The 27,138-nt window shown below is 43.5% G+C and overlaps 1 protein-coding gene across 1 annotated transcript in view; it reads left to right on the top strand.

The window, feature by feature from the left end:
- Positions 1-27,138, top strand: part of LOC135528248 (polycystin-1-like) — a 143,441-nt gene that overhangs the window by 106,377 nt on the left and 9,926 nt on the right. Inside the window, exons 13-18 of the mRNA XM_064957204.1 lie at positions 18,401-18,672; positions 18,901-19,370; positions 19,617-19,877; positions 22,042-22,150; positions 22,722-22,853; positions 26,701-26,876. Of these exons, the coding sequence (XP_064813276.1) occupies positions 18,401-18,672; positions 18,901-19,370; positions 19,617-19,877; positions 22,042-22,150; positions 22,722-22,853; positions 26,701-26,876 (1,420 nt within the window). The remainder of the gene's footprint in view (positions 1-18,400; positions 18,673-18,900; positions 19,371-19,616; positions 19,878-22,041; positions 22,151-22,721; positions 22,854-26,700; positions 26,877-27,138) is intronic.

Raw genomic sequence — 27,138 nt, 5'->3', positions numbered from 1 at the left:
CCAAAACGTAGAGGTACCTGATCCAGCCAAATAGGTTCTGGAACAAAACAGTCCAAAACGTAGAGGTACCTGATCCAGCCAAATAGGTTCTGGAACAAAACAGTCCAAAACGTAGAGGTACCTGATCCAGCCAAATAGGTTCTGGAACAAAACAGTCCAAACGTAGAGGTACCTGATCCAGCCAAATAGGTTCTGGAACAAAACAGTCCAAAACGTAGAGGTACCTGATCCAGCCAAATAGGTTCTGGAACAAAACAGTCCAAAACGTAGAGGTACCTGATCCAGCCAAATAGGTTCTGGAACAAAACAGTCCAAAACGTAGAGGTACCTGATCCAGCCAAATAGGTTCTGGAACAAAACAGTCCAAAACGTAGAGGTACCTGATCCAGCCAAATAGGTTCTGGAACAAAACAGTCCAAAACGTAGAGGTACCTGATCCAGCCAAATAGGTTCTGGAACAAAACAGTCCAAAACGTAGAGGTACCTGATCCAGCCAAATAGGTTCTGGAACAAAACAGTCCAAAACGTAGAGGTACCTGATCCAGCCAAATAGGTTCTGGAACAAAACAGTCCAAAACGTAGAGGTACCTGATCCAGCCAAATAGGTTCTGGAACAAAACAGTCCAAAACGTAGAGGTACCTGATCCAGCCAAATAGGTTCTGGAACAAAACAGTCCAAAACGTAGAGGTACCTGATCCAGCCAAATAGGTTCTGGAACAAAACAGTCCAAAACGTAGAGGTACCTGATCCAGCCAAATAGGTTCTGGTCCAAAACAAAACAGTTCTGGAACAAAACGTAGAGGTACCTGATCCAGCCAAATAGGTTCTGGAACAAAACAGTCCAAAACGTAGAGGTACCTGATCCAGCCAAATAGGTTCTGGATCCACAAATAGGTTCTGGAACAAAACAGTCCAAAACGTAGAGGTACCTGATCCAGCCAAATAGGTTCTGGAACAAAACAGTCCAAAACGTAGAGGTACCTGATCCAGCCAAATAGGTTCTGGAACAAAACAGTCCAAAACGTAGAGGTACCTGATCCAGCCAAATAGGTTCTGGAACAAAACAGTCCAAAACTGATCCAGCCAAATAGGTTCTGGAACAAAACACCTGATCCAGCCAAATAGGTTCTGGAACAAAACAGTCCAAAACGTAGAGGTACCTGATCCAGCCAAATAGGTTCTGGAACAAAACAGTCCAAAACGTAGAGGTACCTGATCCAGCCAAATAGGTTCTGGAACAAAACAGTCCAAAACGTAGAGGTACCTGATCCAGCCAAATAGGTTCTGGAACAAAACAAAACAGGTACCTGATCCAGCCAAATAGGTTCTGGAACAAAACAGTCCAAAACGAGGTACCTGATCCAGCCAAATAGGTTCTGGAACAAAACAGTCCAAAACGTAGAGGTACCTGATCCAGCCAAATAGGTTCTGGAACAAAACAGTCCAAAACGTAGAGGTACCTGATCCAGCCAAATAGGTTCTGGAACAAAACAGTCCAAAACGTAGAGGTACCTGATCCAGCCAAATAGGTTCTGGAACAAAACAGTCCAAAACGTAGAGGTACCTGATCCAGCCAAATAGGTTCTGGAACAAAACAGTCCAAAACCTGATCCAGAGGTACCTGATCCAGCCAAATAGGTTCTGGAACAAAACAGTCCAAAACGTAGAGGTACCTGATCCAGCCAAATAGGTTCTGGAACAAAACAGTCCAAAACGTAGAGGTACCTGATCCAGCCAAATAGGTTCTGGAACAAAACAGTCCAAAAACGTAGAGGTACCTGATCCAGCCAAATAGGTTCTGGACAAAACAACAAAACAGTTCCAAAACAGTCCAAAACGTAGAGGTACCTGATCCAGCCAAATAGGTTCTGGAACAAAACAGTCCAAAACGTAGAGGTACCTGATCCAGCCAAATAGGTTCTGGAACAAAACAGTCCAAAACGTAGAGGTACCTGATCCAGCCAAATAGGTTCTGGAACAAAACAGTCCAAAACGTAGAGGTACCTGATCCAGCCAAATAGGTTCTGGAACAAAACAGTCCAAAACGTAGAGGTACCTGATCCAGCCAAATAGGTTCTGGAACAAAACAGTCCAAAACGTAGAGGTACCTGATCCAGCCAAATAGGTTCTGGAACAAAACAGTCCAAAACGTAGAGGTACCTGATCCAGCCAAATAGGTTCTGGAACAAAACAGTCCAAAACGTAGAGGTACCTGATCCAGCCAAATAGGTTCTGGAACAAAACAGTCCAAAACGTAGAGGTACCTGATCCAGCCAAATAGGTTCTGGAACAAAACAGTCCAAAACGATCCAGAGGTACCTCCAAAACGTAGAGGTACCTGATCCAGCCAAATAGGTTCTGGAACAAAACAGTCCAAAACGTAGAGGTACCTGATCCAGCCAAATAGGTTCTGGAACAAAACAGTCCAAAACGTAGAGGTACCTGATCCAGCCAAATAGGTTCTGGAACAAAACAGTCCAAAACGTAGAGGTACCTGATCCAGCCAAATAGGTTCTGGAACAAAACAGTTCTCAAAACGTAGAGGTACCTGATCCAGCCAAATAGGTTCTGGAACAAAACAGTCCAAAACGTAGAGGTACCTGATCCAGCCAAATAGGTTCTGGAACAAAACAGTCCAAAACGTAGAGGTACCTGATCCAGCCAAATAGGTTCTGGAACAAAACAGTCCAAAACGTAGAGGTACCTGATCCAGCCAAATAGGTTCTGGAACAAAACAGTCCAAAACGTAGAGGTACCTGATCCAGCCAAATAGGTTCTGGAACAAAACAGTCCAAAACGTAGAGGTACCTGATCCAGCCAAATAGGTTCTGGAACAAAACAAGAGGTACCTGATCCAGCCAAATAGGTTCTGGAACAAAACAGTCCAAAACGTAGAGGTACCTGATCCAGCCAAATAGGTTCTGGAACAAAACAGTCCAAAACGTAGAGGTACCTGATCCAGCCAAATAGGTTCTGGAACAAAACAGTCCAAAACGTAGAGGTACCTGATCCAGCCAAATAGGTTCTGGAACAAAACAGTCCAAAACGTAGAGGTACCTGATCCAGCCAAATAGGTTCTGGAACAAAACAGTCCAAAACGTAGAGGTACCTGATCCAGCCAAATAGGTTCTGGAACAAAACAGTCCAAAACGTAGAGGTACCTGATCCAGCCAAATAGGTTCTGGAACAAAACAGTCCAAAACGTAGAGGTACCTCCAGATCTGGAACCAGCCAAATAGGTTCTGGAACAAAACAGTCCAAACGTAGAGGTACCTGATCCAGCCAAATAGGTTCTGGAACAAAACAGTCCAAACGTAGAGGTACCTGATCCAGCCAAATAGGTTCTGGAACAAAACAGTCCAAAACGTAGAGGTACCTGATCCAGCCAAATAGGTTCTGGAACAAAACAGTCCAAACGAGGTACCTGATCCAGCCAAATAGGTTCTGGAACAAAACAGTCCAAAACGTAGAGGTACCTGATCCAGCCAAATAGGTTCTGGAACAAAACAGTCCAAAACGTAGAGGTACCTGATCCAGCCAAATAGGTTCTGGAACAAAACAGTCCAAAACGTAGAGGTACCTGATCCAGCCAAATAGGTTCTGGAACAAAACAGTCCAAAACGTAGAGGTACCTGATCCAGCCAAATAGGTTCTGGAACAAAACAGTCCAAAACGTAGAGGTACCTGATCCAGCCAAATAGGTTCTGGAACAAAACAGTCCAAAACGTAGAGGTACCTGATCCAGCCAAATAGGTTCTGGAACAAAACAGTCCAAAACGTAGAGGTACCTGATCCAGCCAAATAGGTTCTGGAACAAAACAGTCCAAAACGTAGAGGTACCTGATCCAGCCAAATAGGTTCTGGAACAAAACAGAACAAAACAGTTCCAAAACGTAGAGGTACCTGATCCAGCCAAATAGGTTCTGGAACAAAACAGTCCAAAACGTAGAGGTACCTGATCCAGCCAAATAGGTTCTGGAACAAAACAGTCCAAAACGTAGAGGTACCTGATCCAGCCAAATAGGTTCTGGAACAAAACAGTCCAAAACGTTCTAGAGGTACCTGATCCAGCCAAATAGGTTCTGGAACAAAACAGTCCAAAACGTAGAGGTACCTGATCCAGCCAAATAGGTTCTGGAACAAAACAGTCCAAAACGTAGAGGTACCTGATCCAGCCAAATAGGTTCTGGAACAAAACAGTCCAAAACGTAGAGGTACCTGATCCAGCCAAATAGGTTCTGGAACAAAACAGTCCAAAACGTAGAGGTACCTGATCCAGCCAAATAGGTTCTGGAACAAAACAGTCCAAAACGTAGAGGTACCTGATCCAGCCAAATAGGTTCTGGAACAAAACAGTCCGTAGAGGTAAACGTAGAGGTACCTGATCCAGCCAAATAGGTTCTGGAACAAAACAGTCCAAAACGTAGAGGTACCTGATCCAGCCAAATAGGTTCTGGAACAAAACAGTCCAAAACGTAGAGGTACCTGATCCAGCCAAATAGGTTCTGGAACAAAACAGTCTGGAACAAAACAGTAGAGGTACCTGATCCAGCCAAATAGGTTCTGGAACAAAACAGTCCAAAACGTAGAGGTACCTGATCCAGCCAAATAGGTTCTGGAACAAAACAGTCCAAAACGTAGAGGTACCTGATCCAGCCAAATAGGTTCTGGAACAAAACAGTCCAAAACGTAGAGGTACCTGATCCAGCCAAATAGGTTCTGGAACAAAACAGTCCAAAACGTAGAGGTACCTGATCCAGCCAAATAGGTTCTGGAACAAAACAGTCCAAAACGTAGAGGTACCTGATCCAGCCAAATAGGTTCTGGAACAAAACAGTCCAAAACGTAGAGGTACCTGATCCAGCCAAATAGGTTCTGGAACAAAACAGTCCAAAACGTAGAGGTACCTGATCCAGCCAAATAGGTTCTGGAACAAAACAGTCCAAAACGTAGAGGTACCTGATCCAGCCAAATAGGTTCTGGAACAAAACAGTCCAAAACGTAGAGGTACCTGATCCAGCCAAATAGGTTCTGGAACAAAACAGTCCAAAACGTAGAGGTACCTGATCCAGCCAAATAGGTTCTGGAACAAAACAGTCCAAAACGTAGAGGTACCTGATCCAGCCAAATAGGTTCTGGAACAAAACAGTCCAAAACGTAGAGGTACCTGATCCAGCCAAATAGGTTCTGGAACAAAACAGTCCAAAACGTAGATCCAGGTACCTGATCGTAGAGGTACCTGATCCAGCCAAATAGGTTCTGGAACAAAACAGTCCAAAACGTAGAGGTACCTGATCCAGCCAAATAGGTTCTGGAACAAAACAGTCCAAAACGTAGAGGTACCTGATCCAGCCAAATAGGTTCTGGAACAAAACAGTCCAAAACGTAGAGGTACCTGATCCAGCCAAATAGGTTCTGGAACAAAACAGTCCAAAACGTAGAGGTACCTGATCCAGCCAAATAGGTTCTGGAACAAAACAGTCCAAAACGTAGAGGTACCTGATCCAGCCAAATAGGTTCTGGAACAAAACAGTCCAAAACGTAGAGGTACCTGATCCAGCCAAATAGGTTCTGGAACAAAACAGTCCAAAACGTAGAGGTACCTGATCCAGCCAAATAGGTTCTGGAACAAAACAGTCCAAAACGTAGAGGTACCTGATCCAGCCAAATAGGTTCTGGAACAAAACAGTCCAAAACGTAGAGGTACCTGATCCAGCCAAATAGGTTCTGGAACAAAACAGTCCAACGTAGAGGTACCTGATCCAGCCAAATAGGTTCTGGAACAAAACAGTCCAAAACTGATCCAGCCAAATAGGTTCTGGAACAAAACAGTCCAAAACGTAGAGGTACCTGATCCAGCCAAATAGGTTCTGGAACAAAACAGTCCAAAACGTAGAGGTACCTGATCCAGCCAAATAGGTTCTGGAACAAAACAGTCCAAAACGTAGAGGTACCTGATCCAGCCAAATAGGTTCTGGAACAAAACAGTCAAAACAGAGGTACCTGATCCAGCCAAATAGGTTCTGGAACAAAACAGTCCAAAACGTAGAGGTACCTGATCCAGCCAAATAGGTTCTGGAACAAAACAGTCCAAAAGAGGTACCTGATCCAGCCAAATAGGTTCTGGAACAAAACAGTCCAAAACGTAGAGGTACCTGATCCAGCCAAATAGGTTCTGGAACAAAACAGTCCAAAACGTAGAGGTACCTGATCCAGCCAAATAGGTTCTGGAACAAAACAGTCCAAAACGTAGAGGTACCTGATCCAGCCAAATAGGTTCTGGAACAAAACAGTCCAAAACGTAGAGGTACCTGATCCAGCCAAATAGGTTCTGGAACAAAACAGTCCAAAACGTAGAGGTACCTGATCCAGCCAAATAGGTTCTGGAACAAAACAGTCCAAAACGTAGAGGTACCTGATCCAGCCAAATAGGTTCTGGAACAAAACAGTCCAAAACGTTCTGGAACAAAACAGGTACCTGATCCAGCCAAATAGGTTCTGGAACAAAACAGTCCAAAACGTAGAGGTACCTGATCCAGCCAAATAGGTTCTGGAACAAAACAGTCCAAAACGTAGAGGTACCTGATCCAGCCAAATAGGTTCTGGAACAAAACAGTCCAAACGTAGAGGTACCTGATCCAGCCAAATAGGTTCTGGAACAAAACAGTCCAAAACGTAGAGGTACCTGATCCAGCCAAATAGGTTCTGGAACAAAACAGTCCAAAACGTAGAGGTACCTGATCCAGCCAAATAGGTTCTGGAACAAAACAGTCCAAAACGTAGAGGTACCTGATCCAGCCAAATAGGTTCTGGAACAAAACAGGAACAAATCCAGCCAAATAGGTTCTGGAACAAAACAGTAAAGGTACCTGATCCAGCCAAATAGGTTCTGGAACAAAACAGTCCAAAACGTAGAGGTACCTGATCCAGCCAAATAGGTTCTGGAACAAAACAGTCCAAAACGTAGAGGTACCTGATCCAGCCAAATAGGTTCTGGAACAAAACAGTCCAAAACGTAGAGGTACCTGATCCAGCCAAATAGGTTCTGGAACAAAACAGTCCAAAACGTAGAGGTACCTGATCCAGCCAAATAGGTTCTGGAACAAAACAGTCCAAAACGTAGAGGTACCTGATCCAGCCAAATAGGTTCTGGAACAAAACAGTCCAAAACGTCCAGAGGTACCTGATCCAGCCAAATAGGTTCTGGAACAAAACAGTCCAAAACGTAGAGGTACCTGATCCAGCCAAATAGGTTCTGGAACAAAACAGTCCAAAACGTAGAGGTACCTGATCCAGCCAAATAGGTTCTGGAACAAAACAGTCCAAAACGTAGAGGTACCTGATCCAGCCAAATAGGTTCTGGAACAAAACAGTCCAAAACGTAGAGGTACCTGATCCAGCCAAATAGGTTCTGGAACAAAACAGTCCAAAACGTAGAGGTACCTGATCCAGCCAAATAGGTTCTGGTCCAAAACAAAACAAATAGGTTCTGGAACAAAACGTAGAGGTACCTGATCCAGCCAAATAGGTTCTGGAACAAAACAGTCCAAAACGTAGAGGTACCTGATCCAGCCAAATAGGTTCTGGAACAAAACAGTCCAAAACGTAGAGGTACCTGATCCAGCCAAATAGGTTCTGGAACAAAACAGGAACAAAAGCCAAATAGGTTCTGGAACAAAACAGTAGATCCAGGTACCTGATCCAGCCAAATAGGTTCTGGAACAAAACAGTCCAAAACGTAGAGGTACCTGATCCAGCCAAATAGGTTCTGGAACAAAACAGTCCAAAACGTAGAGGTACCTGATCCAGCCAAATAGGTTCTGGAACAAAACAGTCCAAAACGTAGAGGTACCTGATCCAGCCAAATAGGTTCTGGAACAAAACAGTCCAAAACGTAGAGGTACCTGATCCAGCCAAATAGGTTCTGGAACAAAACAGTCCAAAACGTAGAGGTACCTGATCCAGCCAAATAGGTTCTGGAACAAAACAGTCCAAAAAGAAATCCAGCCAAATAGGTTCTGGAACAAAACAGTCCAAAAGAGGTACCTGATCCAGCCAAATAGGTTCTGGAACAAAACAGTCCAAAACGTAGAGGTACCTGATCCAGCCAAATAGGTTCTGGAACAAAACAGTCCAAAACGTAGAGGTACCTGATCCAGCCAAATAGGTTCTGGAACAAAACAGTCCAAAAAAACGATCCAGAGGTACCTGATCCAGCCAAATAGGTTCTGGAACAAAACAGTCCAAAACGTAGAGGTACCTGATCCAGCCAAATAGGTTCTGGAACAAAACAGTCCAAAACGTAGAGGTACCTGATCCAGCCAAATAGGTTCTGGAACAAAACAGTCCAAAACGTAGAGGTACCTGATCCAGCCAAATAGGTTCTGGAACAAAACAGTCCAAAACGTAGAGGTACCTGATCCAGCCAAATAGGTTCTGGAACAAAACAGTCCAAAACGTAGAGGTACCTGATCCAGCCAAATAGGTTCTGGAACAAAACAGTCCAAAACGTGAGGTACCTGATCCAGCCAAATAGGTTCTGGAACAAAACAGTCCAAAACGTAGAGGTACCTGATCCAGCCAAATAGGTTCTGGAACAAAACAGTCCAAAACGTAGAGGTACCTGATCCAGCCAAATAGGTTCTGGAACAAAACAGTCCAAAACGTAGAGGTACCTGATCCAGCCAAATAGGTTCTGGAACAAAACAGTCCAAAACGTAGAGGTACCTGATCCAGCCAAATAGGTTCTGGAACAAAACAGTCCAAAACGTAGAGGTACCTGATCCAGCCAAATAGGTTCTGGAACAAAACAGTCCAAAAAGGTACCTGAGAGCCAAATAGGTTCTGGATCCAGTCCAAATAGGTTCCAGGAAAAAACAGTCCAAAACGTAGAGGTACCTGATCCAGCCAAATAGGTTCTGGAACAAAACAGTCCAAAACAGTCCAAAGAGGTACCTGATCCAGCCAAATAGGTTCTGGAACAAAACAGTCCAAAACGTAGAGGTACCTGATCCAGCCAAATAGGTTCTGGAACAAAACAGTCCAAAACGTACCTGATCCAGCCAAATAGGTTCTACAAAACAGTGATCCAGCCAAATAGGTTCTGGAACAAAACAGTCCAAAACGTAGAGGTACCTGATCCAGCCAAATAGGTTCTGGAACAAAACAGTCCAAAACGTCCAGAGGTACCTGATCCAGCCAAATAGGTTCTGGAACAAAACAGTCCAAAACGTAGAGGTACCTGATCCAGCCAAATAGGTTCTGGAACAAAACAGTCCAAAACGTAGAGGTACCTGATCCAGCCAAATAGGTTCTGGAACAAAACAGTCCAAAACGAGAGGTACCTGATCCAGCCAAATAGGTTCTGGAACAAAACAGTCCAAAACGTAGAGGTACCTGATCCAGCCAAATAGGTTCTGGAACAAAACAGTCCAAAACGTAGAGGTACCTGATCCAGCCAAATAGGTTCTGGAACAAAACAGTCCAAAAAGGTACCTGATCCAGCCAAATAGGTTCTGGAACAAAACAGTCCAAAACGTAGAGGTACCTGATCCAGCCAAATAGGTTCTGGAACAAAACAGTCCAAAACGTAGAGGTACCTGATCCAGCCAAATAGGTTCTGGAACAAAACAGTCCAAAACGTAGAGGTACCTGATCCAGCCAAATAGGTTCTGGAACAAAACAGTCCAAAACGTAGAGGTACCTGATCCAGCCAAATAGGTTCTGGAACAAAACAGTCCAAAACGTAGAGGTACCTGATCCAGCCAAATAGGTTCTGGAACAAAACAGTCCAAAACGTAGAGGTACCTGATCCAGCCAAATAGGTTCTGGAACAAAACAGTCCAAAACGTAGAGGTACCTGATCCAGCCAAATAGGTTCTGGAACAAAACAGTCCAAAACGTAGAGGTACCTGATCCAGCCAAATAGGTTCTGGAACAAAACAGTCCAAAACGTAGAGGTACCTGATCCAGCCAAATAGGTTCTGGAACAAAACAGTCCAAAACGTAGAGGTACCTGATCCAGCCAAATAGGTTCTGGAACAAAACAGTCCAAAACGTAGAGGTACCTGATCCAGCCAAATAGGTTCTGGAACAAAACAGTCCAAACGTAGAGGTACCTGATCCAGCCAAATAGGTTCTGGAACAAAACAGTCCAAAACGTAGAGGTACCTGATCCAGCCAAATAGGTTCTGGAACAAAACAGTCCAAAACGTAGAGGTACCTGATCCAGCCAAATAGGTTCTGGAACAAAACAGTCCAAAACGTAGAGGTACCTCCAAAACGTAGAGGTACCTGATCCTGATCCAGCCAAATAGGTTCTGGAACAAAACAGTCCAAAACGTAGAGGTAATCCAGCCAAATAGGTTCTGGAACAAAACAGTCCAAAGAGGTACCTGATCCAGCCAAATAGGTTCTGGAACAAAACAGTCCAAAACGTAGAGGTACCTGATCCAGCCAAATAGGTTCTGGAACAAAACAGTCCAAAACGTAGAGGTACCTGATCCAGCCAAATAGGTTCTGGAACAAAACAGTCCAAAACGTAGAGGTACCTGATCCAGCCAAATAGGTTCTGGAACAAAACAGTCCAAAACGTAGAGGTACCTGATCCAGCCAAATAGGTTCTGGAACAAAACAGTCCAAAACGAGGTACCTGATCCAGCCAAATAGGTTCTGGAACAAAACAGTCCAAAACGTAGAGGTACCTGATCCAGCCAAATAGGTTCTGGAACAAAACAGTCCAAAACGTAGAGGTACCTGATCCAGCCAAATAGGTTCTGGAACAAAACAGTCCAAAACGTAGAGGTACCTGATCCAGCCAAATAGGTTCTGGAACAAAACAGTCCAAAACGTAGAGGTACCTGATCCAGCCAAATAGGTTCTGGAACAAAACAGTCCAAAACGTGGAACAAAACAGTCCAAAAGAGGTACCTGATCCAGCCAAATAGGTTCTGGAACAAAACAGTCCAAAACGTAGAGGTACCTGATCCAGCCAAATAGGTTCTGGAACAAAACAGTCCAAAACGTAGAGGTACCTGATCCAGCCAAATAGGTTCTGGAACAAAACAGTCCAAAACGTAGAGGTACCTGATCCAGCCAAATAGGTTCTGGAACAAAACAGTCCAAAACGTAGAGGTACCTGATCCAGCCAAATAGGTTCTGGAACAAAACAGTCCAAAACGTAGAGGTACCTGATCCAGCCAAATAGGTTCTGGAACAAAACAGTCCAAAACGTAGAGGTACCTGATCCAGCCAAATAGGTTCTGGAACAAAACAGTCCAAAACGTAGAGGTACCTGATCTGGAACAAAACAGCCAAATAGGTTCTGGAACAAAACAGTCCAAAACGTAGAGGTACCTGATCCAGCCAAATAGGTTCTGGAACAAAACAGTCCAAAACGTAGAGGTACCTGATCCAGCCAAATAGGTTCTGGAACAAAACAGGTTCTGGAACAAAACAGTCCAAAACGTAGAGGTACCTGATCCAGCCAAATAGGTTCTGGAACAAAACAGTCCAAAACGTAGAGGTACCTGATCCAGCCAAATAGGTTCTGGAACAAAACAGTCCAAAACGTAGAGGTACCTGATCCAGCCAAATAGGTTCTGGAACAAAACAGTCCAAAACGTAGAGGTACCTGATCCAGCCAAATAGGTTCTGGAACAAAACAGTCCAAAACGTAGAGGTACCTGATCCAGCCAAATAGGTTCTGGAACAAAACAGTCCAAAACGTAGAGGTACCTGATCCAGCCAAATAGGTTCTGGAACAAAACAGTCCAAAACGTAGAGGTACCTGATCCAGCCAAATAGGTTCTGGAACAAAACAGTCCAAAACGTAGAGGTACCTGATCCAGCCAAATAGGTTCTGGAACAAAACAGTCCAAAACGTAGAGGTACCTGATCCAGCCAAATAGGTTCTGGAACAAAACAGTCCAAAACGTAGAGGTACCTGATCCAGCCAAATAGGTTCTGGAACAAAACAGTCCAAAACGTAGAGGTACCTGATCCAGCCAAATAGGTTCTGGAACAAAACAGTCCAAAACGTAGAGGTACCTGATCCAGCCAAATAGGTTCTGGAACAAAACAGTCCAAAACGTAGAGGTACCTGATCCAGCCAAATAGGTTCTGGAACAAAACAGTCCAAAACGTAGAGGTACCTGATCCAGCCAAATAGGTTCTGGAACAAAACAGTCCAAAACGTAGAGGTACCTGATCCAGCCAAATAGGTTCTGGAACAAAACAGTCCAAAACGTAGAGGTACCTGATCCAGCCAAATAGGTTCTGGAACAAAACAGTCCAAAACGTAGAGGTACCTGATCCAGCCAAATAGGTTCTGGAACAAAACAGTCCAAAACGTAGAGGTACCTGATCCAGCCAAATAGGTTCTGGAACAAAACAGTCCAAAACGTAGAGGTACCTGATCCAGCCAAATAGGTTCTGGAACAAAACAGTCCAAAACGTAGAGGTACCTGATCCAGCCAAATAGGTTCTGGAACAAAACAGTCCAAAACGTAGAGGTACCTGATCCAGCCAAATAGGTTCTGGAACAAAACAGTCCAAAACGTAGAGGTACCTGATCCAGCCAAATAGGTTCTGGAACAAAACAGTCCAAAACGTAGAGGTACCTGATCCAGCCAAATAGGTTCTGGAACAAAACAGTCCAAAACGTAGAGGTACCTGATCCAGCCAAATAGGTTCTGGAACAAAACAGTCCAAAACGTAGAGGTACCTGATCCAGCCAAATAGGTTCTGGAACAAAACAGTCCAAAACGTAGAGGTACCTGATCCAGCCAAATAGGTTCTGGAACAAAACAGTCCAAAACGTAGAGGTACCTGATCCAGCCAAATAGGTTCTGGAACAAAACAGTCCAAAACGTAGAGGTACCTGATCCAGCCAGGTTCTGGAACAAAACATCCAAAAGGTACCTGATCCAGCCAAATAGGTTCTGGAACAAAACAGTCCAAAACGTAGAGGTACCTGATCCAGCCAAATAGGTTCTGGAACAAAACAGTAGGTGATCCAGCCAAATAGGTTCTGGAACAAAACAGTCCAAAACGTAGAGGTACCTGATCCAGCCAAATAGGTTCTGGAACAAAACAGTCCAAAACGTAGAGGTACCTGATCCAGCCAAATAGGTTCTGGAACAAAACAGTCCCAGGTACCTGATCCAGCCAAATAGGTTCTGGAACAAAACAGAGGTACCTGATCCAGCCAAATAGGTTCTGGAACAAAACAGTCCAAAACGTAGAGGTACCTGATCCAGCCAAATAGGTTCTGGAACAAAACAGTCCAAAACGTAGAGGTACCTGATCCAGCCAAATAGGTTCTGGAACAAAACAGTCCAAAACGTAGAGGTACCTGATCCAGCCAAATAGGTTCTGGAACAAAACAGTCCAAAACGTAGAGGTACCTGATCCAGCCAAATAGGTTCTGGAACAAAACAGTCCAAAACGTAGAGGTACCTGATCCAGCCAAATAGGTTCTGGAACAAAACAGTCCAAAACGTAGAGGTACCTGATCCAGCCAAATAGGTTCTGGAACAAAACAGTCCAAAACGTCCAAAAGAGGTACCTGATCCAGCCAAATAGGTTCTGGAACAAAACAGTCCAAAACGTAGAGGTACCTGATCCAGCCAAATAGGTTCTGGAACAAAACAGTCCAAAACGTCCAAAGAGGTACCTGATCCAGCCAAATAGGTTCTGGAACAAAACAGTCCAAAACGTAGAAATCCAGCCAAATAGGTTCTGGAACAAAACAGTCCAAAACGTAGAGGTACCTGATCCAGCCAAATAGGTTCTGGAACAAAACAGTCCAAAACGTAGAGGTACCTGATCCAGCCAAATAGGTTCTGGAACAAAACAGTCCAAAACGTAGAGGTACCTGATCCAGCCAAATAGGTTCTGGAACAAAACAGTCCAAAACGTAGAGGTACCTGATCCAGCCAAATAGGTTCTGGAACAAAACAGTCCAAAACGTAGAGGTACCTGATCCAGCCAAATAGGTTCTGGAACAAAACAGTCCAAAACGAGGTACCTGATCCAGCCAAATAGGTTCTGGAACAAAACAGTCCCTGTACCTGATCCAGCCAAATAGGTTCTGGAACAAAACAGTCCAAAACGTAGAGGTATCCTGATCCAGCCAAATCCAGCCAAAGGTTCTGGAACAAAACAGTCCAAAACGTAGAGGTACCTGATCCAGCCAAATAGGTTCTGGAACAAAACAGTCAAAACGTAGAGGTACCTGATCCAGCCAAATAGGTTCTGGAACAAAACAGTCCAAAACGAGAGGTACCTGATCCAGCCAAATAGGTTCTGGAACAAAACAGTCCAAAACGTAGAGGTACCTGATCCAGCCAAATAGGTTCTGGAACAAAACAGTCCAAAACGTAGAGGTACCTGATCCAGCCAAATAGGTTCTGGAACAAAACAGTCCAAAACGTAGAGGTACCTGATCCAGCCAAATAGGTTCTGGAACAAAACAGTCCAAAACGAGGTACCTGATCCAAAACTGGAACAAAACAGTCCAAAACGAGAGGTACCTGATCCAGCCAAATAGGTTCTGGAACAAAACAGTCTGGAACAAAACAGTCCAAAACGTAGAGGTACCTGATCCAGCCAAATAGGTTCTGGAACAAAACAGTCCAAAAAACAAATAGGTTCTGGAACAAAACAGTCCAAAGGTACCTGATCCAGCCAAATAGGTTCTGGAACAAAACAGTCCAAAACGTAGAGGTACCTGATCCAGCCAAATAGGTTCTGGAACAAAACAGTCCAAAACGTAGAGGTACCTGATCCAGCCAAATAGGTTCTGGAACAAAACAGTCCAAAACGTAGAGGTACCTGATCCAGCCAAATAGGTTCTGGAACAAAACAGTCCAAAACGTAGAGGTACCTGATCCAGCCAAATAGGTTCTGGAACAAAACAGTCCAGAACGTAGAGGTACCTGATCCAGCCAAATAGGTTCTGGAACAAAACAGTCCAAAACGTAGAGGTACCTGATCCAGCCAAATAGGTTCTGGAACAAAACAGTCCAAAACGTAGAGGTACCTGATCCAGCCAAATAGGTTCTGGAACAAAACAGTCCAAAACAAATCCAGCCAAATAGGTTCTGGAACAAAACAGTCCAAAACGTAGAGGTACCTGATCCAGCCAAATAGGTTCTGGAACAAAACAGTCCAAAACGTAGAGGTACCTGATCCAGCCAAATAGGTTCTGGAACAAAACAGTCCCGTAGAGGTACCTGATCCAGCCAAATAGGTTCTGGAACAAAACAGGTACCTGATCCAGCCAAATAGGTTCTGGAACAAAACAGTCCAAAACGTAGAGGTTCTACCTGATCTGATCCAGCCAAATAGGTTCTGGAACAAAACAGTCCAAAACGTAGAGGTACCTGATCCAGCCAAATAGGTTCTGGAACAAAACAGTCCAAAACGTAGAGGTACCTGATCCAGCCAAATAGGTTCTGGAACAAAACAGTCCAAGAGGTACCTGATCCAGCCAAATAGGTTCTGGAACAAAACAGTCCAAAACGTAGAGGTACCTGATCCAGCCAAATAGGTTCTGGAACAAAACAGTCCAAAACGTAGAGGTACCTGATCCAGCCAAATAGGTTCTGGAACAAAACAGTCCCAAAACTGATCCAGAGGTTCTGGAACAAAACACCTGATCCTGATCCAAATAGGTTCTGGAATCCAAAACAGTCCAAAACGTAGAGGTACCTGATCCAGCCAAATAGGTTCTGGAACAAAACAGTCCAAAACGTAGAGGTACCTGATCCAGCCAAATAGGTTCTGGAACAAAACAGTCCAAAACGTAGAGGTACCTGATCCAGCCAAATAGGTTCTGGAACAAAACAGTCCAAAACGTAGAGGTACCTGATCCAGCCAAATAGGTTCTGGAACAAAACAGTCCAAAACGTAGAGGTACCTGATCCAGCCAAATAGGTTCTGGAACAAAACAGTCCAAAACGTAGAGGTACCTGATCCAGCCAAATAGGTTCTGGAACAAAACAGTCCAAAACAGAGGTACCTGATCCAGCCAAATAGGTTCTGGAACAAAACAGTCCAAAACGTAGAGGTACCTGATCCAGCCAAATAGGTTCTGGAACAAAACAGTCCAAAAAGAGGTACCTGATCCAGCCAAATAGGTTCTGGAACAAAACAGTCCAAAACGTAGAGGTACCTGATCCAGCCAAATAGGTTCTGGAACAAAACAGTCCAAAACGTAGAGGTACCTGATCCAGCCAAATGGAACAAAAGGTTCTGGAACAAAACAGTCCAAAACGTAGAGGTACCTGATCCAGCCAAATAGGTTCTGGAACAAAACAGTCCAAAACGTAGAGGTACCTGATCCAGCCAAATAGGTTCTGGAACAAAACAGTCCAAAACGTAGAGGTACCTGATCCAGCCAAATAGGTTCTGGAACAAAACAGTCCAAAACGTAGAGGTACCTGATCCAGCCAAATAGGTTCTGGAACAAAACAGTCCAGAACGTAGAGGTACCTGATCCAGCCAAATAGGTTCTGGAACAAAACAGTCCAAAACGTAGAGGTACCTGATCCAGCCAAATAGGTTCTGGAACAAAACAGTCCAGAACGTAGAGGTACCTGATCCAGCCAAATAGGTTCTGGAACAAAACAGTCCAAAACGTAGAGGTACCTGATCCAGCCAAATAGGTTCTGGAACAAAACAGTCCAGAACCTGATCCAGAGGTTCTGGAACAAAACAGTCCCTGATACCCATCCAGCCAAATAGGTTCTGGAACAAAACAGTCCAAAACGTAGAGGTGCCTGATCCAGCCAAATAGGTTCTGGAACAAAACAGTCCAAAACGTAGAGGTGCCTGATCCAGCCAAATAGGTTCTGGAACAAAACAGTCCAAAACGTAGAGGTGCCTGATCCAGCCAAATAGGTTCTGGAACAAAACAGTCCAAACGTAGAGGTGCCTGATCCAGCCAAATAGGTTCTGGAACAAAACAGTCCAAAACGTAGAGGTGCCTGATCCAGCCAAATAGGTTCTGGAACAAAACAGTCCAAAACGTAGAGGTGCCTGATCCAGCCAAATAGGTTCTGGAACAAAACAGTCCAAAACGTAGAGGTACCTGATCCAGCCAAATAGGTTCTGGAACAAAACAGTCCAAAACGTAGAGGTGCCTGATCCAGCCAAATAGGTTCTGGAACAAAACAGTCCAAAACGTAGAGGTACCTGATCCAGCCAAATAGGTTCTGGAACAAAACAGTCCAAAACGTAGAGGTGCCTGATCCAGCCAAATAGGTTCTGGAACAAAACAGTCCAGAACGTAGAGGTACCGGATCCTGTTCTGGCTCAAATTAAGCACGGGATGTTTCTGTCATGATGTTTCTGTCATGATGATGTTTCTGTCATGATGTTTCTGTCATGATGATGTTTCTGTCATGATGTTTCATTCATGATGATGTTTCTGTCATGATGATGTTTCTGTCATGATGTTTCTGTCATGATGATGTTTCTGTCATGATGATGTTTCTGTCATGATGTTTCTGTCATGATGATTCTGTCATGATGATGTTTCTGTCATGATGATGTTTCTGTCATGATGTTTCTGTCATGATGATGTTTCTGTCATGATGATTCTGTCATGATGATGTTTCTGTCATGATGATTCTGTCATGATGATGTTTCTGTCATGATGATGTTTCTGTCATGATGTTTCTGTCATGATGATGTTTCTGTCATGATGATTCTGTCATAATGATGTTTCTGTCATGATGATGTTTCTGTCATGATGTTTCTGTCATGATGATGTTTCTGTCATGATGATTCTGTCATGATGATGTTTCTGTCATGATGTTTCTGTCATGATGATGTTTCTGTCATGATGATGTTTCTGTCATGATGATGTTTCTGTCATGATGTTTCTGTCATGATGTTTCTGTCATGATGATGTTTCTGTCATGATGATGTTTCTGTCATGATGTTTCTGTCATTATGATGTTTCTGTCATGATGATGTTTCTGTCATGATGATGTTTCTGTCATGATGTTTCTGTCATGATGATGTTTCTGTCATGATGATGTTTCTGTCATGATGATGTTTCTGTCATGATGATGTTTCTGTCATGATGATGTTTCTGTCATGATGTTTCTGTCATGATGATGTTTCTTTCATGATGATGTTTCTATCATGATGATGTTTCTGTCATGATGATGTTTCTGTCATGATGATGTTTCTATCATGATGATGTTTCTGTCATGATGATGTTTCTGTCATGATGATGTTTCTGTCATGATGATGTTTCTGTCATGATGTTTCTGTCATGATGATGTTTCTATCATGATGATGTTTCTGTCATGATGTTTCTGTCATGATGATGTTTCTGTCATGATGATGTTTCTATCATGACGACCCCGACTCTCCTCCCTCCAGGATGCGGTGGTCTCCTATGTCATCCTGTGGCTATGTGTGTCTCCATGGAGCCCAGCACCTCCACCCCTTTACCATCCACGTCCTGCCCTCCTCCCGAGCAGTGGTGCCCCTTCCTGGGCCGCTGCCTGCCCCTAGCCAGCCCCTGCCACCCTGGATCCTGTGCCAACTGTACCCAGGCAGACACTCTGCCACCCGGGGCGCTGCGTCCCAGCTACAGCCTGGTGGATGAGGTGGTGGTTACACTGCCTGCTGGACCTGTTGCACACATACTGGTGAGTGGATGGGCAGACACACGCACACACACACACACGCACGCACACACACACACACACACACGCACACACACACACACACACACACACACACACACACACACACACACACACACACACACACACAATGATGAAAGAACAAAACACCTACAGTGATACACACAACTACACACAACAAAGGCAACTAGTACTTTTAAAACAAACCCTCCTCCTCTCCTTCCCCCTCAGGTGAGGGAGCGCGTCGAGGACCTGCTGGTCTCCCCCGGCGACATCATCGGCCTGCAGCACGACGCCGGCCCCGCCTCCATGCTCCGCTGCGACCCTTCACCCCAGTCGCCGTGGCGACAGCCAATCCTGGCCCTCAACCAATCTGACTGGCTGTGGGCCAACTCCAACCAATCGGAAGGTTCCGTGGACCTGGACCAGAGCGTTGAAATAACCCTGGAGGATGTTCGAGGAGGAGTCTGGGCTGCGGACGTGGTCTGCCCGATCAGGGTGCTCTACGTTGGGCATAGTGAGACCCAGCTACAGGGGTCCCAGCTCTCCTCCGGCCTCCCCCAGCCGGGGCTCTATAGCCTGGAGGTGACCTCCGACGACCCTGCCTTTCCCGTCATGGCGTCATGTCCCATCCGCGTGGTCCCTCCCTTGGGCCTCACCGTCCTCCACCCCCCCTCTCAGAACGGAACCTACTACTTCAGGTAATGTGTTGCGTTGCGTTGTGTTGTGTTGTGTTGCGTTGTGTTGTGTTGCGTTGTGTTGTGTTGCGTTGTGTTGTGTTGCGTTGCGTTGTGTTGCGTTGTATTGTGTTGTGTTGTGTTGCGTTGTATTGGATTGGATATTCTGTTTATTGTAAGATATTATCAGTACCCTTTCACCTGGTCAAATTCCTGGTACATGTGAAATAATGTACTTGGCAAATACAAATGATTGTGATTGTGATCCAGACCCAACCAGGCGGTGGTCCTGCTCCGAGTCCACTCCCAGTACGGAGCCAAAGTCCACTGGCAGGGAAGCAACCAGAGTGTCCTCTTCCAGAACCACTGCCCCCCTGACTTCCTGCCCACTGTGGGGGAGTGTAGAGGGGCAGGCAGGGCAGGAGAACCAGGGAGAGGCGGGGGGAACCAGAGCCACAGTCTGTTTGCGGTGATAGATCTGGGGCTCGGGGAGGAGAGGGGGCCGGTGGTGGTGAATCTGTCAGCACACAGGTCAGATATCTCTGGTTCTATACGTCCCTACACTGAAACAAAGCTGCGTTCTAGAACATGAAAGGGATCTTCGGCTGTCCCAATAGGAGAACCCTTTGGTTCCATGGTCCACAAAGGGTTCTACATGGAACCCAAAATGGTTCTACCCTGGAAACAAAAAGGGTTCTACCTGGAACCAAAAAGGGTTCTGCTATGGGGACAGCATCGAACCCTTCTGGAACCCTTTTCAATAAGAGTATATCTACATACAGTATATCTACATACAGTATATCACATACAGTATATCTACATACAGTATATCACATACAGTATATCTACATACAGTATATCTACATACAGTATATCTACATACAGTATATCACATACAGTATATCTACATACAGTATATCTACATACAGTATATCACATACAGTATATCTACATACAGTATATCACATACAGTATATCTACATACAGTATATCTACATGCAGTATATCACATACAGTATCCCTACATACAGTATATCTACATACAGTATATCACATACAGTATATCTACATACAGTATATCTACATACAGTATATCTACATACAGTATATCACATACAGTATATCTACATACAGTATATCTACATACAGTATATCTACATACAGTATATCTACATACAGTATATCACATACAGTATATCTACATACAGTATATCTACATACAGTATATCACATACAGTATATCTACATACAGTATATCACATACAGTATATCTACATACAGTATATCTACATGCAGTATATCACATACAGTATCCCTACATACAGTATATCACATACAGTATATCTACATACAGTATATCTACATACAGTATATCACATACAGTATATCTACATACAGTATATCACATACAGTATATCTACATACAGTATATCTACATGCAGTATATCACATACAGTATATCTACATACAGCATATCACATACAGTATATCACATACAGTATACCTACATACAGTATAACTACATACAATATATCACATACAGTATCCATACATACAGTATATCACATACAGTATATCACATACAGTATCCCTACATACAGTATATCACATACAGTATATCACATACAGTATATCACATACAGTATATATTCATACAGTATATCACATACAGTATATCACATACAGTATCCCTACATACAGTATATCACATACAGTATATCACAAACAGTATCCCTACAGACAGTATATCACATACAGTATATCACATACAGTATATCTACATACAGTATCCCTACATACAGTATATCACATACAGTATATCACATACAGTATATCACATACAGTATATCTACATACAGTATATCACATACAGTATATCACATACAGTATATCTACATACAGTATATCACATACAGTATCCCTACATACAGTATATCACATACAGTATATCACATACAGTATCCCTACAGACAGTATATCACATACAGTATATCACATACAGTATATCACATACAATATATCACATACAGTATATATACATACAGTATATCACATACAGTATATCACATACAGTATATCTACATACAGTATATCTACATACAGTATATCACATACAGTATATCTACATACAGTATATCACATACAGTATATCACATACAGTATATCACATACAGTATATCTACATACAGTATATCACATACAGTATATCTACATACAGTATATCACATACAGTATATCACATACAGTATATCTACATACAGTATATCACATACAGTATATCTACATACAGTATATCACATACAGTATATCACATACAGTATATCTACATACAGTATATCACATACAGTATATCACATACAGTATATCTACATACAGTATATCACATACAGTATATCACATACAGTATATCTACATACAGTATATCACATACAGTATATCACATACAGTATATCTACATACAGTATATCTACATACAGTATATCTACATACAGTATATCACATACAGTATATCTACATACAGTATATCACATACAGTATATCACAGTGTGATTGTATAGCCAGTATATTAGTCTGTTGGGAAGCTAACACAAGTCTTCAAGTCTCAATGTTGCTCATCACGTGTGTGTGTGTGTGTGTGTGTGTGTGTGTGTGTGTGTGTGTGTGTGTGTGTGTGTGTGTGTGTGTGTGTCCACAGCGAGGTGACGGAGGCCAGTCTCAGCCTGTTGGTGGGGGTGGAGGAACCTCTGAGAGGTCTGGTGGTCCAGCCTCATCCCAGACACAGAGTCCTCATGGAGTCAGTCGTGGTGAGTTCAATGTGTGTGTTGGGGGTGTTTGTGTTGTGTGTGTTGGGGGTGTGTTGGGGGTGTTTGTGTTGGGGGTGTGTGTGTTGGGGGTGTGTGTGTTGGGGGTGTGTTGGGGGTGTGTGTGTTGGGGGTGTGTGTGTTGGGGGTGTGTTGGGGGTGTTTGTGTTGGGGGTGTTTTCGGGGAGTGTGTGTGTTTTGGTGGGTGTGTGTGTGTGTGTTATCTCCTCTCTGTGTGTGTGTTATCTCCTCTCTGTGTGTGTGTTATCTCCTCTCTGTGTGCATGTCTTATCTCCTCTGTGTGTGTGTTATCTCCTCTGTGTGTGTGTTATCTCCTCTCTGTGTGTGTGTTATCTCCTCTGTGTGTGTGTTATCTCCTCTGTGTGTGTGTTATCTCTTCTCTGTATGTGTGTTATCTCCTCTCTGTGTGTGTGTGTGTTATCTCTTCTCTGTGTGTGTGTTATCTCCTCTCTGTGTGTGTGTTATCTCCTCTCTGTGTGTGTTATCTCCTCTGTGTGTGTGTGTGTGTGTGTGTGTGTGTGTGTGTGTGTGATCTCCTCTCTGTGTGTTCCAGAGCTATACTGGTGCTGTAGAGGGAGGTTCCAGCCCAACCTTTAAATGGACGGTGGATGATAAGCCCTACTTCACCTACTACAACACCGTGCTGAACATCATATACCAGAACCCAGCTGTCTACAAACTATCGGTGAGACACACACACACACACACACACACACACACACACACACACACACACACACACACACACACACACACACACACACACACACACACACACACACACACACACATACACACACATACACACAATACAACATAGATGACACTGATATGGGCCTCTGCCTTGGTTGATGCTGGTTTGGTGTTGGTTAAAGCTTGGTGGAAAAGCTAAGCTAGGTGGTAAAGCTAAGCTTGGTGGTAAAGCTAAGCTAGGTAGTAAAGCTAAGCTAGGTGGTAAAGCTAAGCTAGGTGGTAAAGCTAAGCTAGGTGGTAAAGCTAAGCTAGGTGGTAAAGCTAAGCTAGGTGGTAAAGCTAAGCTTGGTGGTAAAGCTAAGCTAGGTAGTAAAGCTAAGCTAGGTGGTAAAGCTAAGCTAGGTGGTAAAGCTAAGCTAGGTGGTAATGCTAAGCTAGGTGGTAAAGCTAAGCTAGGTGGTAAAGCTAAGCTAGGTGGTAAAGCTAAGCGAGTGTCCAGCTACTTTGATCTTTGATATCCATGTACTATTGCTTTTGGAGGACACTCCCCACCAACTCATCCACCACTTCTGTGCAACACCAGCATACAAATACAAAGAGTTCAAATCCTACATCTGTAGTTATGGGACATCTCTACCTCAGAAATGTGATGGGGAAATCTAGCCTTCATAACAGAGTGTTAACAAAGCCAACCGAGTCAAATCAGAGTCATAACAGTGTCATAACAGAGTCATAACAGTGTCATAACAGAGTTATAACAGAGTCATAACAGTGTCATAACAGAGTCAACCGAGTCAAAGTAGAGTCATAACAGAGTCAACTGAGTCATAACAGAGTCATAACAGAGTTATAACAGAGTCATAACAGTGTCAACCGAGTCAAAGCAGTGTCATAACAGAGTCAACAGAGTCATAACAGAGTCATAACAGAGTCAACAGAGTCATAACAGAGTCAACAGAGTCATAACAGTGTCAACAGAGTCATAACAGAGTCAACAGAGTCATACCAGAGTCATAACAGAGTCATAACAGAGTCAACAGAGAGTCAGCAGAGTCATAACAGAGTCATAACAGAGTCAACAGAGAGTCAACAGAGTCATAACAGAGTCATAACAGAGTGATGAAGAACGTGCCGTAAGCTTGAAATGTACCCATGGAATTATCCAATTGGTACCTTTTTGTAGAGCTCAATTGGTTGGTACGTTGTCAAGGAGGGCGGTCACGTGTGGTTTGAATCAGAGGAAGACTGGTTGGATCTCAGTATAGGGACTGGGACAGGAGATGAAGACTGGTTAGAACTCTGTATAGGGACTGGGACAGTAGATGAAGACTGGTTAGAACTCTGTATAGGGATTGGGACAGTAGATGAAGACTGGTTAGAACTCTGTATAGGGACTGGGACAGTAGATGAAGACTGGTTAGAACTCTGTATAGGGATTGGGACAGTAGATGAAGACTGGTTAGAACTCTGTATAGGGACTGGGACAGTAGATGAAGACTGGTTAGAACTCTGTATAGGGATTGGGACAGTAGATGAAGACTGGTTAGAACTCTGTATAGGGACAGTAGATGAAGACTGGTGAGAACTCTGTATAGGGACTGGGACAGGAGATGAAGACTGGTTAGAACTCTGTATAGTGACTGGGACAGTAGATGAAGACTGGTTAGAACTCTGTATAGGGACAGTAGATGAAGACTGGTTAGAACTCTGTATAGGGACAGTAGAGGAAGACTAGTTAGAACTCTGTATAGAGACAGTAGATGAAGACTGGTTAGAACTCTGTATAGGGACAGTAGAGGAAGACTAGTTAGAACTCTGTATAGAGACTGTAGATGAAGACTGGTTAGAACTCTGTATAGGGACAGTAGAGGAAGACTGGTGAGAACTCTGTATAGGGACAGTTAGAGGAAGACTGGTTAGAACTCTGTATAGAGACAGTAGAAGAAGACTGGTTAGAACTCTGTATAGGGACTGGGACAGTAGATGAAGACTGGTTAGAACTCTGTATAGGGACTGGGACAGTAGAGCAGGGGTGTCAAAGTCAAATGGACGGAGGGCCAAATAAAAAATTTAGCTACAAGCCGAGGGCCGGACTGTTCGAATGTTCATTGAAAATTTTTTAAATGACGCATATAGTCTAGTGAACCTAATTGAACCTACTGAAAACCTAACAAATATATTCCAATATGATCAGATAAATAAAGCAATATTTTCTTATGGCTCTGTCAGTAATCTTTAATTTTCAACAGACACAAAAGACAAATTTCCTTTATATAAAAATCCCCATAACATGAACATTAAATGAAAGAAACCGGTATTCAAGGCACCATCAGTAGCCTATATTTTCTATTTTAGCAAAAAGTGGGCTAAATTTACTTCAAAGAAAAAAACAATAATAGCAATTTTCTATCATCCACTCAACTGAAATATTTTTAAAATATAATTGGATTGAAATACAATAAAATAAAGTGCAAAAATCTATTAATCAAAAACAACACTTTGTTTAAGGAGAAGTAACATGCCTCGTTTTAATTCCTCTGCCTTTTGTAGCCTTTGTTCCATATCCATATTCTTGTTTTTGTCCGCGTGTTTCGTTTCATAATGTCGTCTCAGATTATACTCTTTCAGTACCGCCACACTTTCTCCACACAGAAGACACACAGGTTTTCCAGCTACCTCCGTGAACATATACTCCGACTCCCACCTTGTTTGAAACCCCGGTTCTCAGTGTCCACCTTCCGTTTTGCCATTTTTGATGGGTATCTGAAAGTTAATTTTACTGTGATGCTGACGACTGCTGTGCCAATAAATATTGAAATGAAGCAGCCTACTGCTCGGTGCGTCACCGTTGCATTGTGGGAAATGTAGTATTGGTGCGTGTAAAAGATCTGCGGGCTGCCGGCTTGCTGCGGTCTGCGGGCCGGTTCTAATAATAAATCAAGATCATCCCAGGGGCCGTAAAAAACCTTCTCGCGGGCCGGATGTGGCCCGCGGGCCTTGACTCTGACATATGTGCAGTAGAGGAAGATATACTATATTTAGAACCCCCCAGTTTTGCTGTTAGTATCTTGATGTGTGTAACATAGGACCCTGTGAAAGCTGTCCCTCATAAAGGACAATAAACACAATCAATCCATCAATTAATCAACAGATAAGGGGGAGCTCTCACCCCCATGTCCACCAGCCATATGGAACAGACACCCGCTGGGATTAGGTAGAAACAGAGAGAGATATGTGGACAGTTGGGCCAACTTTTAGAATGTTGTAGACATTCCGTTACATAGCATTGTTTAAATATTCCCCATGTATTGTCAATGGGGAGTTAAGATGGCTGCCGTAGAATGTTGTAGACATTCCGTTACATAGCATTGTTTAAATATTCCCCATGTAATGTTAATGGGGAGTTAAGATGGCTGCCGTAGAATGTTGTAGACATTCCGTTACATAGCATTGTTTAAATATTCCCCATGTAATGTTAATGGGGAGTTAAGATGGCTGCCGTAGAATGTTGTAGACATTCCGTTACATAGCATTGTTTAAATATTCCCCATGTATTGTCAATGGGGAGTTAAGATGGCTGCCGTAGAATGTTGTAGACATTCCGTTACATAGCATTGTTTAAATATTCCCCATGTAATGTTAATGGGGAGTTAAGATGGCTGCCGTAGAATGTTGTAGACATTCCGTTACATAGCATTGTTTAAATATTCCCCATGTAATGTCAATGGGGAGTTAAGATGGCTGCCGTAGAATGTTGCCGTGTAAATACATCACAATGCAGAAACCTCAATATCGAAGTAGCTATCAATCAATCAACCAATCAATTTCCTATCCTACAGGTGACGGCGATGAACCATGTGAGCAACCTGACGGACCACTTCAACGTGACGGTCGACCGTATGAACCCCATGGTCAACCTCACGGTCACCGGCGTGCCTGGCGTGGTCACGCAGGGCTCGGACCAGTTCCTGACCACCTCCGTGGTCCTGGATGTGTCCGTGGACGCCACCTTCCGGTAGGTTGTAGTGTGTGAGAGGCACACACACACACACACACATACACACACAACCACACACACATACACACGCAGCACACACACCAACATATTTGAAACACAGACCAAACCAAGCTCATGCTATACATGTCTACATCTTTCTGAGACTGTCTCCTAAACATGTCTACGTCTCTCTGAGACTGAGACTGTCTCCTAAACATGTCTACATCTCTCTGAGACTGTCTCCTAAACATGTCTACATCTCTCTGAGACTGTCTCCTAA

Source organism: Oncorhynchus masou, chromosome 5 (genome assembly GCF_036934945.1).
Source record: "Oncorhynchus masou masou isolate Uvic2021 chromosome 5, UVic_Omas_1.1, whole genome shotgun sequence".
NCBI classification, from domain to species: Eukaryota; Metazoa; Chordata; class Actinopteri; order Salmoniformes; family Salmonidae; genus Oncorhynchus; species Oncorhynchus masou.
The sequence above is the reverse complement of the archived record's forward strand: the minus strand, read 5'-3'. Positions and strand labels throughout refer to the sequence as shown.